The 16565-nt window shown below is 48.4% G+C and overlaps 1 protein-coding gene across 1 annotated transcript in view; it reads left to right on the plus strand.

Moving 5' to 3' along the window:
* Positions 1-16565, plus strand: part of ADCY3 (adenylate cyclase 3) — a 218121-nt gene that overhangs the window by 191851 nt on the left and 9705 nt on the right. Inside the window, exon 19 of the mRNA XM_040348113.1 lies at positions 2952-3078. Coding sequence (XP_040204047.1) covers positions 2952-3078 — 127 coding nt within the window. The remainder of the gene's footprint in view (positions 1-2951; positions 3079-16565) is intronic.

Genomic DNA, 16565 nt, shown 5'->3' on the forward strand with positions numbered 1-16565 from the left:
CAGACGATCGGAAATTCCGACAACAAAACAGTGGATTTTTTTTCAGACGGATGTTGGCTCAAACTTGTCTTGCATACACACGGTCACACAAATTTTGTCGGAAATTCCAAATGCCAAGAACGCGGTGACGTACAAGACGTACGATGGCACTATTAAAGGGCAATTCAATACCAGTCGTGTTAGTAGTTTGGTGAGAGACGATTCGTGCTTTTCAGTCCGTTACAGCGTGACGAATGTGCTATAACCGTTACAAATGCTAGTTTTACCAGACCGAGGGCTTCCGTCTCGGACTTTTTTTTTTCAAATCCTGAAAGAATCCACGCCGTAAGTTACGGCGGCGTAGTGTATCTTTGCCGGCGTAATGGCGCCTAATTCAAATGGATGTAATGGGGGTGTGTTTTATGTAAATACGTTGTGACACGACGTAAACAACATTTTTTTTGAACTGCGCATGCGCCATCCGTGGGGGGTATCCCAGTGCGCATGCTCGAAAATTAACCCGGAAGAAGCCAATGCTTACAACGGTGACGTCATTCTACGCAAATCTCTATTCGCGAACGGCTTACGCAAACAACGTAAAAATTACAAAATTGTACGCGGGAACGACGGTTATACTTAACATTGAGTACGCCTCATAACAACAGCTTTAACTATACGCCGGAAAAAGCCGAACGAAAACGACGTAAAAAAATGCGCCGGCTTGACGTACGTTCGTGGATCGCCGTAAATAGCTAATTTACATACTCGACACGGAAATCGATGGAAACGCCACCTAGCGGCCACCGAAATATTGCATCGAAGATCCGACGGCATACTAAAACGTACGCCTGTCGGATTGATCCCAGATGCCGTCGTATCTTGTTTTGTGGATACAAAACAAAGATACGACGCAGGAAATTTAAAATTACGCGGCGTATCCATAGATACGCCGGCGTAATCCTTTTGTGGATCTGCCCCGTAATCTGTAATGGCCAGCTTTACAGAGAACCAAGGAAGCCTAGCCGTTTTTCTTTAAATTGTAAGGGTTTCAAGAATACTTGAACTAAAACCATTACACACGCATTACATCAATTATCAAACAATATCAAAAGTAACACCAAGTCAACAGTTTTAATGCAACAGTGGGTAAAGTAATGTGGAAAACAGTCCATAGTAATGAATGAAGAGGGGGAAAACAGTGGTGGGTAACTCATCCACCTTGTGTTGGTCAGAACAACGATTCAAAAATGGATTAGGAAAGCTAGAAGATAGTATCAGGTACCTATGAGGGTGTTATGGGTGTAAGGACTCCTTGGTTGGATATATACATACAGTGGGCCAGATTCAGAAAGGAGTTACGACGGCGTATCTCCAGATACTCCGTCGTAACTCTGAATGTGAGGCGTCGTATCTTAGCGCCTGATTCAAAGAATCAGATACGCCAGAATTTGTCTAAGATACGACCGGCGTAAGTCTCTTACGCCATCGTATCTTAGTTGCATATTTACGCTGGCTGCTACGGGCGCTTCTGTAGATTTACACGTAGAATATGCGAATGAGCTAGATACGCCGATTCAGAAGCGAACGTGCGCCTGGCGCATTGATATACGTCGTTTACGTAAAGCTTTTGTCGGCGTAAAGTTACCCCTGCTATATGAGGCGTAGCCAATGTTAAGTATGGACGTCAGAACAGCGTCGAATTTTACGTGGTTTACGTCGTTTGCGTAAGTCGTACGCGAATAGGGCTGTGAGTAAGTTACGTTCACGTCGAAAGCATTGACTATTTGCGACGTGATTTTGAGCATGCGCACTGGGATACGTTCACGGACGGCGCATGCGCCGTTCGTTAGGAGCGTCAGTTACGTGGGGTCACGAGTCATTTACATACAACACGCCCACTACCAGCCTACTTTGAATTACGCGGGCTTACGCCGGCCCATTTACAATACGCCGCCGTAACTTAGGGTGCAAGTTCTTTCTGAATACGGGACCTGCCTCACTAAGTTACGGCGGCATAGTGTATCTGAGATATGCTACGCCCGCCTAAAGATAGGCGATTCTATCTGAATCTGGCCCAGTATATTTATTGTTGTGTAGTGTAAGTGGAGAAAAGGGGTTGAGGGTTCCAGCTAGGCAACGTCTTCCAGTCTCTCCAGGGCTGGCAGAGGGCCACAGGAGGCACCACTACAAGTAGATGAGAAAGCCAGGTGTGCAGGGGACTTTAGTTAGGACACAGATTTTCCTTCTATGTATTACCACCATGGGTTACGGGGTTCAATACTTGCTTTGCCCCTGGACACTGGAAACCCATCCTGCACCACTGTCCAGATGAAATTGGGTTTAAAAAGCCTCGTAGGAGGGAGTAGTAGTAAAATAGATCCAGGAGGTCCAGGTCGTTTTGAGGTCTGTATTTTTGAGAGAGGCATTTAAGTTCTCCATTACCATGAGTTCCTTGACTTTGGCAAACCCAATGGACACAGTAGGCGGAGTATGTTAATCCTGGCTGTTTTGACTTCTTTCCCCCCTGACTGGGATTGTGATACTCGGTGGGGGAATGTGGTGCAGGGATCTCTAAGATGAAACGAAGATATTTGCCAGCACACCATGGAATGACATAAATAGCGTCCACATAGTTTATTGCATGATCACAACACAAGGAGAGTGCAACGTTTCGGAGTCACGAAGACCCCTTCGTCAGGCATGTCATCACATGCCTGACGAAGGGGTCCTGCGTGACTCCATAACGTTGCACTCTCCTTGTGTTGTGATCATGCAATAAACTATCCGTTTGGACGCTATTTATGTTGTTTCTTGATGCTGGCAAATATCTTCGTTGTGACTTGAACCAGTATCCAGCTGGTTGTTGCTGCAGCACCCAAATTTGAGAGCTCATTCAGGAATGTGTGCGATCCGAATATGAAGTGTTACTTGGGATCTCTAAGATGACACCTCCATTTCATTCCCTTTTGCAGAAGGAGGAAATCTCGGACAAGGAGCGCTGGCAGCACCTGGCAGACCTGGCGGACTTCGCCTTGGCCATGAAGGTGACATTGATGAATATTAATTACCAGTCGTTCAACAACTTCATGCTGAGGATTGGTGAGTACTTAATATATTTGTTTTAGATATACACAGCAGAGGTACATTAGAAATAATTTTACCAGTGGGTGTTAATGTTTAGAAAAAAAACGTTGTTACGGCCTATTCATACCCGTGGCATCCATACTGATTGCTACAAATGAAGGTTCTGCTTCCTGCTTAGTAGTGCTGCACAGTGATTGTGCTTCAACATTCCTCTCAATGCATTCAGTCTACCAGTCAGGTCTGACTGATTTAAAACATCACCATTGAATTTTTGGATCACATGGTATTCTTTAGCTTAAAAAAAAAAAGAGGGGGGCGTGGCCTGGACAGGCATGTGAGCGGACGCTTGGCACGGAGCTCCCGCTATTGACCCTGCATTGATCCTTCCCGCAGCGATCCTGCACCGCAAAAAAACAGCTGACAGACTCACCCTACCTTCCTCTACGCAGCGGTGACCACACGGAGTCCTTCCCGATCCTCGAGATGGCCCGTAGAGGCGACAAGGAAGCGGCAGCGGTGGCGGCCCTGACCCTCCAAGATGGCGCCGGCCCTGTCCTCCCTCAGAGAGCTACGCGTGGCTGGGAGACACACAAGGAGACGGGTAAGCCGGCTAAGACCCAAAAACAGCAGGGGAGGGAGCAGCCCAAAGACATGCTGTATTATGCCCAAAAGCTACAAGGCCCGAGCTGCTCCCCCTCCCCTCAGCTACAGACGCCATTACATGAGGCCGGGGGGCAAGATGGCGCCTCTGCCCTGGACGACACACTACCCCTTGAGGTGTCCCAAGATCAGTTAGCAGACCTGTTTGAGAGGCCAGACGATGCCCCACAGCCCACGCTGAGTGAGATCCTGCAGGCAGTGCAACGCTGCACCACGTCTGTGACTGCATCAGTAGACGGCCTAAAGTTGCAATTTGGGGCCCTGACGGAAACAGTGTCATTTATCCGGCATGACATCCAGAAAATCAGGGAACGCACCACGGCGGTGGAGGGGCGAGTTAGCGAGGTGGAGGACCAGATGCCCCCCCTCATCAGAGATACCAGAACAGCGCTGCAGCAAGCGGGCCAGGCAAACGCAAAGACGGATGATATCGAGAACCGCCTACGAAGGAACAACGTCCGTATAGTTGGGCTCCCGGAGAAGGTGGAGGGACGGGACCCCACGGCATTCGTGGAGTCATGGCTCCAAGAGATGTTTGGTGCAGAAGCATTTACTACACTTTTTGCGGTGGAGAGGGCACACCGCACGCCACCCAGACCTCTCCCACCTGGAAATCCGCCGAGGCCCATGCTAGCCAGGCTCCTCAATTACAGGGACAGAGAAATAGTGCTCAGGCTGGCGCGGGAGAAGGGGACTGTACACTATAATGGAGCAAGGGTTTCATTCTACCCGGATTTCTCTGCAGAAGTACAGCGCAGGAGAGCTAAATTTGCTGATATAAAGAAGCGCCTACAGAAAATTCCAGTAACATACGCCATGCTGTACCCAGCTAAATTGAGAGTCACGGTCAGAGGACAGGCCACCTTCTTTGAATCCGCAGCGGACGCTGCGGATTGGCTGGACCGCAACGAACAAGATTTGCGCAGGAGGAGGGAAGTAGACGAGGGGGACTGAAGCACCAAACCACACTCAGAGGACTAGGTATGACACCTGTTGTGGGAATTACCTGTTATTGTTATCTTTAAATGCGGGACATTGCTATTTTTCTTTCCAGCTGTGTTTTGGGCAGCGTGAGCTCAGAGCTGTTGTACAATGCCCCTTCCAAGATTGGAATCAGAGCGGCAGCGGGGGAGGCCCCCCCTTTATGTCGCGCAAGTTAGACCACGACCTCAAGGTCGGAAGGGGACTGTTAGGTGCCAGGTTGGCACGGAGTCCCAGAGACACTGTTGTCTCACCTATGTTTTTATGTTGTTTTTTGCTCACTTCACTACACTTTATGCTGCTTCCCCTCCCCCCTTATTATACTTTATCTGCCTCCACCCACGTTGCACATGGACTGTTACAAATGGGCGTGCATCATTTTTTCTGGACCCCAGGGTTCGAAGAGGACTTGTGACACTGCCGCCATGCGGCGCTACCGTTAATCCACACCAGACATGGCAGCCACAACCATAGTATCATGGAATGTCCGTGGTGTCAATGATCCCTTGAAACGTACTATGATTGGCTCATGCTTGAGGAAGTTCCATCCCGCTGTGGTGGGTCTCCAGGAGACGCACCTCACGAAGGACACCATTGGGTGCCTAGGATTTTCCTGGGTGGGCAAGGCATACCACTCCACACACACCTCCTACTCACGGGGGGTGAGTGTTTTGGTTCACAAATCCTTGGCCTACCAGGAAATAGACTCGGTAATAGACTCCCAAGGGAGATATGTTTTTTTGTATTGCAAACTCTACACTGTGACAATGATACTTGCTTTTGTATATATTCCCCCCCCCCTTTTCTAGAGAGGTTTTACAATGTCTCCTGTCATACTTAGCAGATAAGCCTGATATGCCTGTTGTGATTATGGGGGACTTTAATGGATGCCTGGACCCCAGGCTAGATAGACATCCGCCAGCCATACCACCACTGGGGGGCAGAGGCACCATTTTGAGCCGCCTGCTAGCGGAGGTGGGCTGGATTGATGTTTGGAGAGCCAGACACCCGACGACCAAACAATTTTCCTGCTTTTCTAAGACCCATGGGTCGCTTTCACGCATTGACCTTTGCGTGGGGTCTACCCAGGTTATGCACATGGTATCCAAGGTGGAATACCTCCCTCGAGGAGTATCAGACCACTCGCCCCTGGCAGTGCACCTTGTTACCCGCCCGGCCTCCTCCTTGCCCAGAGCCCCCTGGAAATTGAACGCATTCTGGTTAAAACTCTTCACTTCACATGAGCGAATAGGGCAGCAGATAGGAAAGTACTTTGCGGAAAATGGCCAAGTGGGTGGCGCAGTCGAGGTGTGGGATGCATTTAAGGCCTGTCTTAGGGGCACATTCATAGCAGAAATTGCAGCAGTGAAACGTAACTCAGCAGCACTTCTGGAGCAGGTAGGGGATCAGGTGCAGGGACTGGAACTAAAGTATGTGACAGACCCCTCGGACTCCGCGAGGGAGGCTTGGATGTCGGGCCAGGATTCCCTGGACCGGCTGAGAGCGTCCGCCGCGGAAAAAAAACGCTTTTTCACCAAACAAGCTTATTACGAGGAGGGGGAAAAGACCGGCAGGCTACTGGCCAGGATCGCCAGATCCCAGCAGGCGTCCCCGGCCATCGGAGCGATTCGCAACTCTCAGGGGCGGCTAGTGAATGATCCAGAGCAGATAGTTGCCGTGTTGGCGACCTTCTACATGGATTTGTATAAACCCTGCGACGACTACCCTGACAGTGAGCTACAGACGTACATAGACGATGTGACCCTCCCGGTGCTGTCCCGACAAGCACGCGCTGCGATGGACGCTCCCCTGACCCTTGACGAACTAACGGAGGCGGCCGCCTCCTTCCCTACCTGTAAGGCTCCGGGGGACGATGGCATCCCCATGGAGGTCTACACACAATACGGGGGGGAGATTCTCCCCAAGCTGCTAGAGGTTTTCAACGCTGCTTTTGAACTGGGGAAGCTCCCTCCATCTATGACAAGGGCCAACATCATTCTTTTGTTAAAACCGGGCAAAGACCCCCTTGACCCAGGCTCATACAGGCCCATATCCCTGCTGCAGAGCGACGTAAAAATACTAGCCAAAGTACTGGCCATGAGGGTTAATAAAATCATCCTATCCATAATCCACCCAGACCAGGCAGGATTTATGCCTCGCAGCTCCACCGCCACCAATCTCCGCCGCTTGTACCTAAACATGCAGACCCCCTCGGATTCCGTCGGCCAAAGGGCACTGTTGTCACTAGATGCCAATAAGGCTTTCGACAGTGTCGGCTGGCGGTATCTGTGGGCGGTACTGGCCAAGTTTGGCTTTGGCCCCAATTTTCTAAAATGGGTGAGACTATTGTATGACGCGCCCCAGGCGGCCATACGGTTGTCGGACCGGATGTCTACTGCCTTCGCTTTGGGCAGGGGGACCAGGCAGGGTTGCCCCCTGTCCCCTTTGCTCTTCGCCCTGGCGATTGAGCCCCTGGCGGCTATGGTACGAGATTGCCCAGCAGTAAAGGGCTTCCGCTACGGAGACATGCATGAGAAGCTCATGTTGTATGCCGACGACATGCTCCTGTTTTTGGAAGATGCTGGGGACTCCCTGAGCCAGGTGATGTCCCTTGTGGTGAGGTTTGGACATTTCTCGGGCCTCACCATAAATTGGACTAAATCTGCACTGATGTTCCTGGACGGACCTCCCATGACCGAGGACGGCCCCTCAACCCCCGTCCCGATAGTGCCCTCTTTTAAATACCTGGGGGTGCATGTGTCCCCCAATGTGACTGACTATAGCAGATTGAATATCTTTCCCCTATTGACCAGGTTTAGAGACAAAATACACATATGGAATAGGTTGCAAATGTCCCTCGCGGGTAAGACTAATCTCATCAAAATGATCCTGATGCCGCAGTTACTATACCTGCTCCACAATTCCCCAATAGTTATCACCCTTAAAACTTTCAGAGTGGTAAACTCGCTCTTTAGACAACTGCTATGGCACACTAGGGCCCCCAGGATAAAACTGGAGCAATTGCAACGCCCCAAGGAGGGAGGGGGACTGGCACTTCCTAACCCATGGATTTACTACCTAGCTGCGCAGCTACAGCACCTGATTGGGGCCATGTCCCCGGTCCCGGCGGGTTCCTCGGCCAGGCTTCTGATGTTTGGCACTGGGGCCCGGTCGATACCGGAGGGTCTGGAGGCTCAGCACTTTCAGAAGCCCAATAGGAAAATGCCCACATATGTACTTATCCAGAAGGTGTGGAATAAGGTGAGGCAGCTGCAGGGGGTCACGGGGTTTACTGAATTTAGCCCGATATGGGATAACAACACGTTCACTGAACTGGCCAAACTGGATCAGGGTCCCAGATGGCGCCTTAGAGGTGTCGCCCTCCTCAAACAGATTTTTCACAGGGGCACACTGCTCCCGTTTGATACTTTAAGGTCCAGGTATGCGCTTCCACAAAACATGTTTTTTTACTACGTCCAGCTGCAACACGCAATTAGGGCCCAGGGGAGTGCGGTGGAGTGGGCTCAGTCCCCCACTCCGGTATTCCGCATCCTGCGGGAAGCCTTAGAAACAAAGGGCATTATCTCGCAGTGCTACAATATGCTACTTGACTCATTCTTGGAAGGACACCCCATGAAGGTGGCAGATCAGTGGGAGGCGGACGTTGGGCCATTGACAGGTGACATGTGGGAGGAGGCGATGCAGGTGGTAAACAGGTGCTCCCTAAACGTTGCACAAAAGGTATCTCAATTATACATCCTATTGCGGGTCCACTACACCCCGGTGAAGCTCTTTAAAATGGGCAGGGTCCCCGACCCCTTGTGCAACAGGTGCAGGGTAGGAACGGGTGACTTGATCCACCTGCTCTGGCGCTGCCCCAAACTCCATAGGTTCTGGAGGGAGGTCCTGGACACGCTCAACTCGGTCTTCCAGACTTCCGTTCCCCTGGAACCGGTCTATTGCCTGCTAGGAGTATTGGAGGGAGCGGTGGCGGAGGAGATGACCAGACTGGTATTTAATAGGGCATTATTCCAGGCCAGAAAGGTCATCCTTTTGAAATGGAAGCTGGAGGTACCCCCCACGTTTAAACTATGGGTGACACATATGGGCAAGATGCTCGTGATGGAAAAATATATATATCAGCATAGGGGTAGGGCGGGCAAGTTTGACAAAATATGGGATGCATGGCTAGCTACACCAGGTCTGAGCCCTATGGAGCTCGTCCAGGCGAGATTGCTAGGAGGAAACTAAACCCGTTAGAACTGGGGGAGTGGGATGAGAGGGCGCAATATAAAGCAGATTGTATTCATGCTTGTACCGAATGAAAAGATGTATGTGAAGTGTAATGTTTGTAACCTGTAAGAGATGTCATACTGTTGATTTCTTGCTTGTTCTGTGAGCAATAAAAACTTTCTTGATTTAAAAAAAAAAAAAAAAGAGAAGGCAACTGCCCCAATGTTTGTAACTAGCTTTCAGAGCAAGGTACGTATGGAAGGGCTTTGTGCAGAGCAAACAACATGTATTACCAGCCCAAATACCAGCAAAACCCCCCCAAAAAAAGAAAACAAAGTCAACTTTACGGTTCCAATTTTACACCTCATCACTCTGTACACTGTGTTGCTTTATACGTTCCCTACTGCACATCCCATCACTCTGTACACTGTGTTGCTTTGTACGTTCCCTACTGCACGCCCCATCTCTCTGTACACTGTGTTGCTTTGTATGTTCCCTATTGTATGCCCCATCACTCTGTACACTGTGTTGCTTTATACATTGCCTACTGCATGCCCCATCTCTCTGTACACTGTGTTGCTTTGTACGTTCCCTATTGCACACCCCATCTCTCTGTACACTGTGTTGCTTTGTACGTTCCCCATTGCACATCCCATCACTCTGTACACTGTGTTGCTTTATACGTTCCCTACTGCACGCCCCATCTCTCTGTACACTGTGTTGCTTTGTATGTTCCCTATTGTATGCCCCATCACTCTGTACACTGTGTTGCTTTATACATTGCCTACTGCATGCCCCATCTCTCTGTACACTGTGTTGCTTTGTACGTTCCCTATTGCACACCCCATCTCTCTGTACACTGTGTTGCTTTGTACGTTCCCCATTGCACATCCCATCACTCTGTACACTGTGTTGCTTTATACGTTCCCTACTGCACGCCCCATCTCTCTGTACACTGTGTTGCTTTATACGTTCCCTATTGCACACCTCATCACTCTGTACACTGTGTTGCTTTATACGTTCCCTATTGCACACCTCATCACTCTGTACACTGTGTTGCTTTGTACGTTCCCTATTGCACACCCCATCTCTCTGTACACTGTGTTGCTTTGTACGTTCCCTATTGCACATCCCATCACTCTGTACACTGTGTTGCTTTATACGTTCCCTACTGCACGCCCCATCTCTCTGTACACTGTGTCGCATTGTACATCCGCTATTGCACACCCCATCACTCTGTACAATGGGTTTCTTTATATGTTCCCTATTGCACACCCCATCACTCTGTACAATGGGTTTCTTTATATGTTCCCTATTACACGCCCCATCTCTCTGTACACTGTGTTGCATTGTACATCCCCTATTGCACACCCCATCTCTCTGTGCACTGTGTTGCTTTGTACGTTCCCTATTGCACACCCCATCTCTCTGTACACTGTGTTGCTTTGTATGTTCCCTACTGGACGCCCCATCTCTCTGTACACTGTGTTGCTTTGTACGTTCCCTATTGCACACCCCATCTCTCTGTACACTGTGTTGCTTTATACGTTCCCTATTGCACACCCCATCACTCTGTACACTGTGTTGCTTTGTACATTCCCTATTGCACACCTCATCATTATGTACACTGTGCTGTACATTCTCTATTCCACACTGCCTTATTCTGTACACTGTGATGTACAGTGAGGGGAAAAAAGCATTCGACCCCCTGCTGATTTTGTACATTTGCCCACTGACAAGGAAATGATCCCTCTATTATTTTAATGGTCGGTTTATTTTAACAGTGAGAGACAGAATAGCATCAAAAATATCCAGAAAAATGCATTTAAAAAAAGTTCCAAATTGATTTGCATTTTAATGAGTGAAATAAGTATTTGACCCCTTTGCAAAACACGACTTAGTACTTGGTGGCAAAACCCTTGTTGGCAATCAGAGAGGTCAGACGTTTCTTGTAGTTGGCCACCAGGTTTGCCCACATCTCAGGAGGGATTTTGTCCTCTTTGCAGATCCTCTCCAAGTCATTAAGGTTTTAAAGCGGACGTTTGGTAACTGGAACTTTCAGCTCCCTCCACATATTTTCTATGGGATTAAGGTCTGGAAACTGGATAGGCCTTTTCAGAACCTTAAAGGAAAAGTATGGGAATCCTGTTTTTTGCTGATTAATACTTACCTAGGTGGATGCAGCATCGGTCCAATGCTGCATCTGTCCACCGGCACCTCTACACTGAGAACTGAGCCACTGAACACCGCCAATGGCTCGGTTCTCACTGCTCCCCTGAGCGGAGAGCTGCTGACTGTCAATCAGCAGCTCCTCCACGCTCACTGGAACGCTGAGCTGTGGAGGGGGCGAAGCAGCCGTCTCAGCAGCTCGCTGAGAGGCTGAGACTGGGATCAGTCCAGGCACCTGGCGGATCCAGACTTCCAGAGTCGGGATGATGCAGTGCCTGGACTGATCTTGGTGACGTCCGCAGAGAGTGGACTTCAGACCGCTCTCTGCTGAAAACGGGTCATAGGAGTACAAAACATATTGCACTCCTGTGACCCATAGGAGAAGCCCAGCCGAATGAGCTCAGGCTTGACTTCTCCATTAATGTGCTTCTTCTTGAGCACTCCTGTGACCCATAGGAGAAGCCCAGCCGAATGAGCTCAGGCTTGACTTCTCCATTAATGTGCTTCTTCTTGAACACTCCTGTGACCCATAGGAGAAGCCCAGCCGAATGAGCGCAGGCTTGACTTCTCCATTAATGTGCTTCTTCTTGAGCCAATCCTTTGTTGCCTTGGCCGTGTGTTTTGGGTCATTGTCATGCTGGAATACCCATCCACGACCCGTTTTCAATGCCCTGGCTGAGGGGTTCTCGCCCAAGATTTGACGGTAACGTGGTCCCATCCATCGTCCCTTCGATGCAGTGAAGTTGTCCTGTCCCCTGTCTCTGACCCCCAAAGCTTGTCATGTTTGACGGTGGGGATGGTGTTCTTGGGGTCATTCCTCCTCCTCCAAACACGGCGAGTTGAGTTGAGTTGAGAGGTGTCTTGATATAGCACGGTCTTACCCCATAGGGTCCTGACGCGCATACAAACACATACACATACTAGGGCCAATTTATAGACAGGATCTGATTAACCTACCAGCATGTCTTTGGAGTTGATGCCAAAGAGTTTGATTTTGATCTCATCTGACCACAACACTTTCACCCAGTTCTCCTCTGAATCATTCAGATGTTCATTAGCAAACTTCAGACGGTCTGTACATGTGATTTCTTGAGCAGGGGGGCCTTGCTGGTGCTTCAGGATTTCAGTCCTTCTCGGCGTAGTGTGTTACCAATGGTTTTCTCGGGGACTATGGTCCCAGCTGCCTTGAGAGCATTGACAAGATTCCCCCGTGTAGTTCTGGGCTGATCCCTCACCGTTCTCATCATCATTGACACCCCACAAGGTGAGATCTTGTATGGAGCCCCAGACCGAGGGAGAGTGACAGTTATTTTGTGTTTCTTCTATTTGTGAATAATCTCACCAACTGTTGTCACCCTCTCACCAAGCTACTTGGCGATGGTCTTGTAGCCCATTCCAGCCTTGTGTAGGTCTACAATCTTGTCCCCGACATCCTTGGACAGCTCTTTGGTCTTGGTCATGGTGGAGAGATTGGAATCTGATTGGTTGCTTTTATGGACAGGTGTCTTTTATACGGGTAACAAGCTGAGATTAGGAGCACTCCCTTTAAGAGAGTGCTCCTAATCTCAGCTTGTTACCTGTATAGAAGACACCTGGGAGCCAGAAATCTTGCAAAATTTTAGGGGATCAAATATTTATTTCACTCATTTAAATGCAAATTAATTTATAACTTTTTTCAAATGTGTTTTTCTGCATATTTTTGTGGTTATTCTGTCTCTCACTGTTAAAATAACCCGACTATTAAAATTATAGAGGGATTTTCCTTGTCAGTGGGCAAACGTACAAAATCAGCAGGGGGTAAAATACTTTATTCACTCACTGTACATTCCCTACTCCACATCGCCTCATCCTGTACACTCCTTATTCCACATTACCGCATACTTGACACTGTGCTGTACATTCTCTTTTCCACACCTCATTATTCTGTACACCGTGCTGCTTTGTACATTTCTTATTTCACACTTCATCTTTCCGTACACTGCAATGTACATTCTCTATTCCACACCTCCTCATTCTGTGCACCACATATTTCCTATTCTGCCTCATTCTGTGTACAGCGAGGCACCCTGGTAAAGACGCACTGCTCTAGAGGGTTTTTTCTTTTTTTGAGAACTGTTGCCATCTTGTGGCCATTTTAGATTATGACATGCTTCCATGCCAAGACACAGTGGCCCAGATTCACGTAGGAGATACGACGGCGTATCTCCAGATACGCCGTTGTATCTCTGAGTCTGAGGCATCGTATCTTGACGCCTGATTCAAAGAATCAGTTACGCCAGAATTTGTATAAGATACGACCAGCGTAAGTGTCCTACGCCGTCGTATCTTAACTGCATATTTACGCTGGCCGCTAGGGGCGTGTACGCTGATTTACGCCTAGAAATATGTAAATCAGCTAGATACGCCAATTCACGAACGTACGCCCGGCCATCGCATTACGTTTACGTTAGGCTTTTTCCGGCGTAAAGTTACCCCTGCTATATGAGGCGTAGATGAGGCGTACCAATGTTAAGTATGGACGTCGGGCCAGCGTCGAATTTCCCGTTGATTACGTCGTTTGCGTAAGTCGTTCGCGAATAGGGCTGTGCGTAATTTACGTTCGCGTCGAAAGCATTGGCTTCTTGTGGGTTAATTTGAAGCATGCGCACTGGGATACTTTCACGGACGGTGCATGCGCCGTTCGTAAAAAGCGTCATTTACGTGGGGTCACATAAAATTAACATAACACACTCCCACATCTTCTACATTTGAATTAGGCGGGCTTACGCCGGCCTATTTACGATACGCCGCCGCAACTTTGGTTTGTGAATACTGCACTTGCCTGTCAAAGTTGCGGAGGCGTAACGTAAATAGGATACGTTACGCCCGCACAAAGATGCGCTCTTCTACGTGAATCCGGGCCAGTATGTCAAGGTACACTATGTCAAGGTCCCATATTTATGCTGATTGGGGTTCTTTCAGTCAAGTGGTGTGTGTTATTATTCCTGGAGATGTGTCTTTACATGAGCTTAAAGTAGATATAAGCCCAATCACTAAAAATGTCATATAAGTGTAGCGCCCTGCTCCTGTTGAACAGGTGCTGTTGTAAATGTAGTGGGGGTCTGAGCTGTTATTTGACTCAGACTAGTGTGATTAAGGGCAATTTAGCCTCTGTTCCAGCCATGGCTGTGCTCGGAGTGTCCACCGTTGCTCGCCTGGGGGTGTTATTACCACCCCAGGCCAAGGGTGGCAGCAGCAAGGTCAGGGTGTATTGGGTGTCCCCCTCAGCAGCAAATCAGTGGGAGTGGTCGCCCCGCTGTGCATGCTGGGGAGAAGTACTTAAGGGACAGACACCATTGGTGGGGGTTGTTTGCGCCTTGTGGCCCGCCTGGCCTGAGGTGCGTGTCCTGAATCCTGACTCCGGGACCACATTGGTCCAGGGTCGCGGCTTTGCCTGGTAGGCCCAGTAGTCAGACTGGGGCCTGCTCTTTTGCAAAGGTGATCGTGTGCTGTCCGTCCTGCGGGAGGAAGCCACTTGATGAAGGAAGCCAGGGGAGGACCTATCCTGGAGAGGACCATGCAAGAGGCTGGTACCTTGGGAGAAGGCCTGGAAACTTCATCGAAGGATGTGCAGCACACCGAGAGGCCTGGCGGTGGTCGCCTGTCGGATCTGAAGTTCTACAGAAGTTAAGCTGGAGAGATCCGGGTGCTGAATCCTGTGGCAGAGGATTCCGGACCAAAAGTGTCTCCTCATAAAGGAAGGTCTGTGGCAGAGACTGTACTTTATTCCATGTGCCATCCCGGCTGCTATGCCAGTGAGAGGGACCTATCCGGATGAGCAATACCCACTCTGGCTAGAGTGGCGACGAGAAATGATTGCTGGAAGCAGGAGTGTTTCCTTATTTCTGACTATACACCTGAACCTACCTACCCTTCCACCCCTCATCCTTCTTTTCTACTAAAGTTCTACAAATAAATCCCAGAAAAAGAAGTGCATTGTGTGGACATTGAAATTCTTAAGACTCCCTTTTTACCCTGGACAGTGAGAAGATAGAGGTAACGGGCCACCCAAAAATACTCATAAGCTTTTTTTTTTTTTTTTTTTTATTATTATTATTTTCATATTTAGTCTGGTTGAAAAAAGACACAAGTGCATCTAGTTCAACCAATAAAAGGGGAAAAAAATATATAATCCTATATACACAATCATATACCCACAGTTACATAGTAGGTGAGGTTGAAAAAAGACACAAGTCCATCAAGTCCAACCTATGTGTGTAATTATATGTCAGTATTACATTGTATATCCCTATATGTTGTGGTCATTCAGGTGCTTATCTAATAGTTTTTTTAAACCACCAATGCTCCCCGCTTAAACCACCGCCTGTGTAAGGGAATTCCACATCCTTGCCACACTTACAGTAAAGAACCCTCTACGTAGTTTAAGTTTAAACCGCTTTTCTTCGCATTTTAATGCTTGTTAAACTCATTTCCGCAAAAAAGTTTTATCCCTATTGTGGGGTCACCAGTATGGTATTTGTAAATTGAAATCCAGAGAGAATAAGTTCAGTGCTCGCAACCTTTTTTTCATAACTAATACCCTCCAGACCCTTTATTAGCTTTGTTGCTCTTTTTTGTACTCCCTCCATTTCCAGTACATCCTTCCTGAGGACTGGTGCCCTGAACTGGACAGCATACTCCAGGTGCGGCCGGACCAGAGTCTTGTAGAGAAGAAGAATTATCGTTTTATCTCTGGAGTTAATCCCCTTTTTAATGCATGCCAATATTTTGTTTGCTTTGTTAGCAGCAGCTTGGCATTGCATGCCATTGCTGAGCCTATCATCTACTAGGACCCCCAGGTCCTTTTCCATCCTAGAATCTCCCAGAGGTTCTCCCCCCAGTGAGTAGATTGAATTCAAATTTTTGTCACCCAAATGCATTATTTTACATTTTTCTACATTAAACCTCATTTGCCATGTAGTTGCCCACCCCATTATTTGTTCAGATCTTTGTTTCCACATCCTGCGGAGAAGTTATTGCCCTGCTTAGCTTAGTATAGTCCGCAAATACAGGGTTTAAAACTGTTTACCCCATCCTCCAGGTCGTTTATGAAAAAAAAAAAAAAGCTCAGAACCCTAGGGGACCCCACTACTCACCCCGGACCATTCTGAGTACTCCCCATTTATCACTACCCTCTAAACTCACCCTTGTAGCCAGTTTTCAATCCACATACTCACCCTATGGTCAATGCCAACAGGCCTCTCTTTATCTAGATGGCAGCTCACCTCCTCAAAGAAGGTTAATAGATTAGTTTGGCAAGAATGATTCCTTATGAATCCATGCTGATTACTACTGTTACTGTTTTCATTACTAAAATCTTGTATATGGTGCATTATCATCCCCTCCAATAGCTTACATACTATTGATGTTAGGCTAACTGGTCTGTAATTCCCAGGAATGTATTTTGGCCCTTTTTTAAA

This window comes from Rana temporaria, chromosome 4 (assembly GCF_905171775.1).
Source record: "Rana temporaria chromosome 4, aRanTem1.1, whole genome shotgun sequence".
In the NCBI taxonomy this organism is placed as follows: domain Eukaryota; kingdom Metazoa; phylum Chordata; class Amphibia; order Anura; family Ranidae; genus Rana; species Rana temporaria.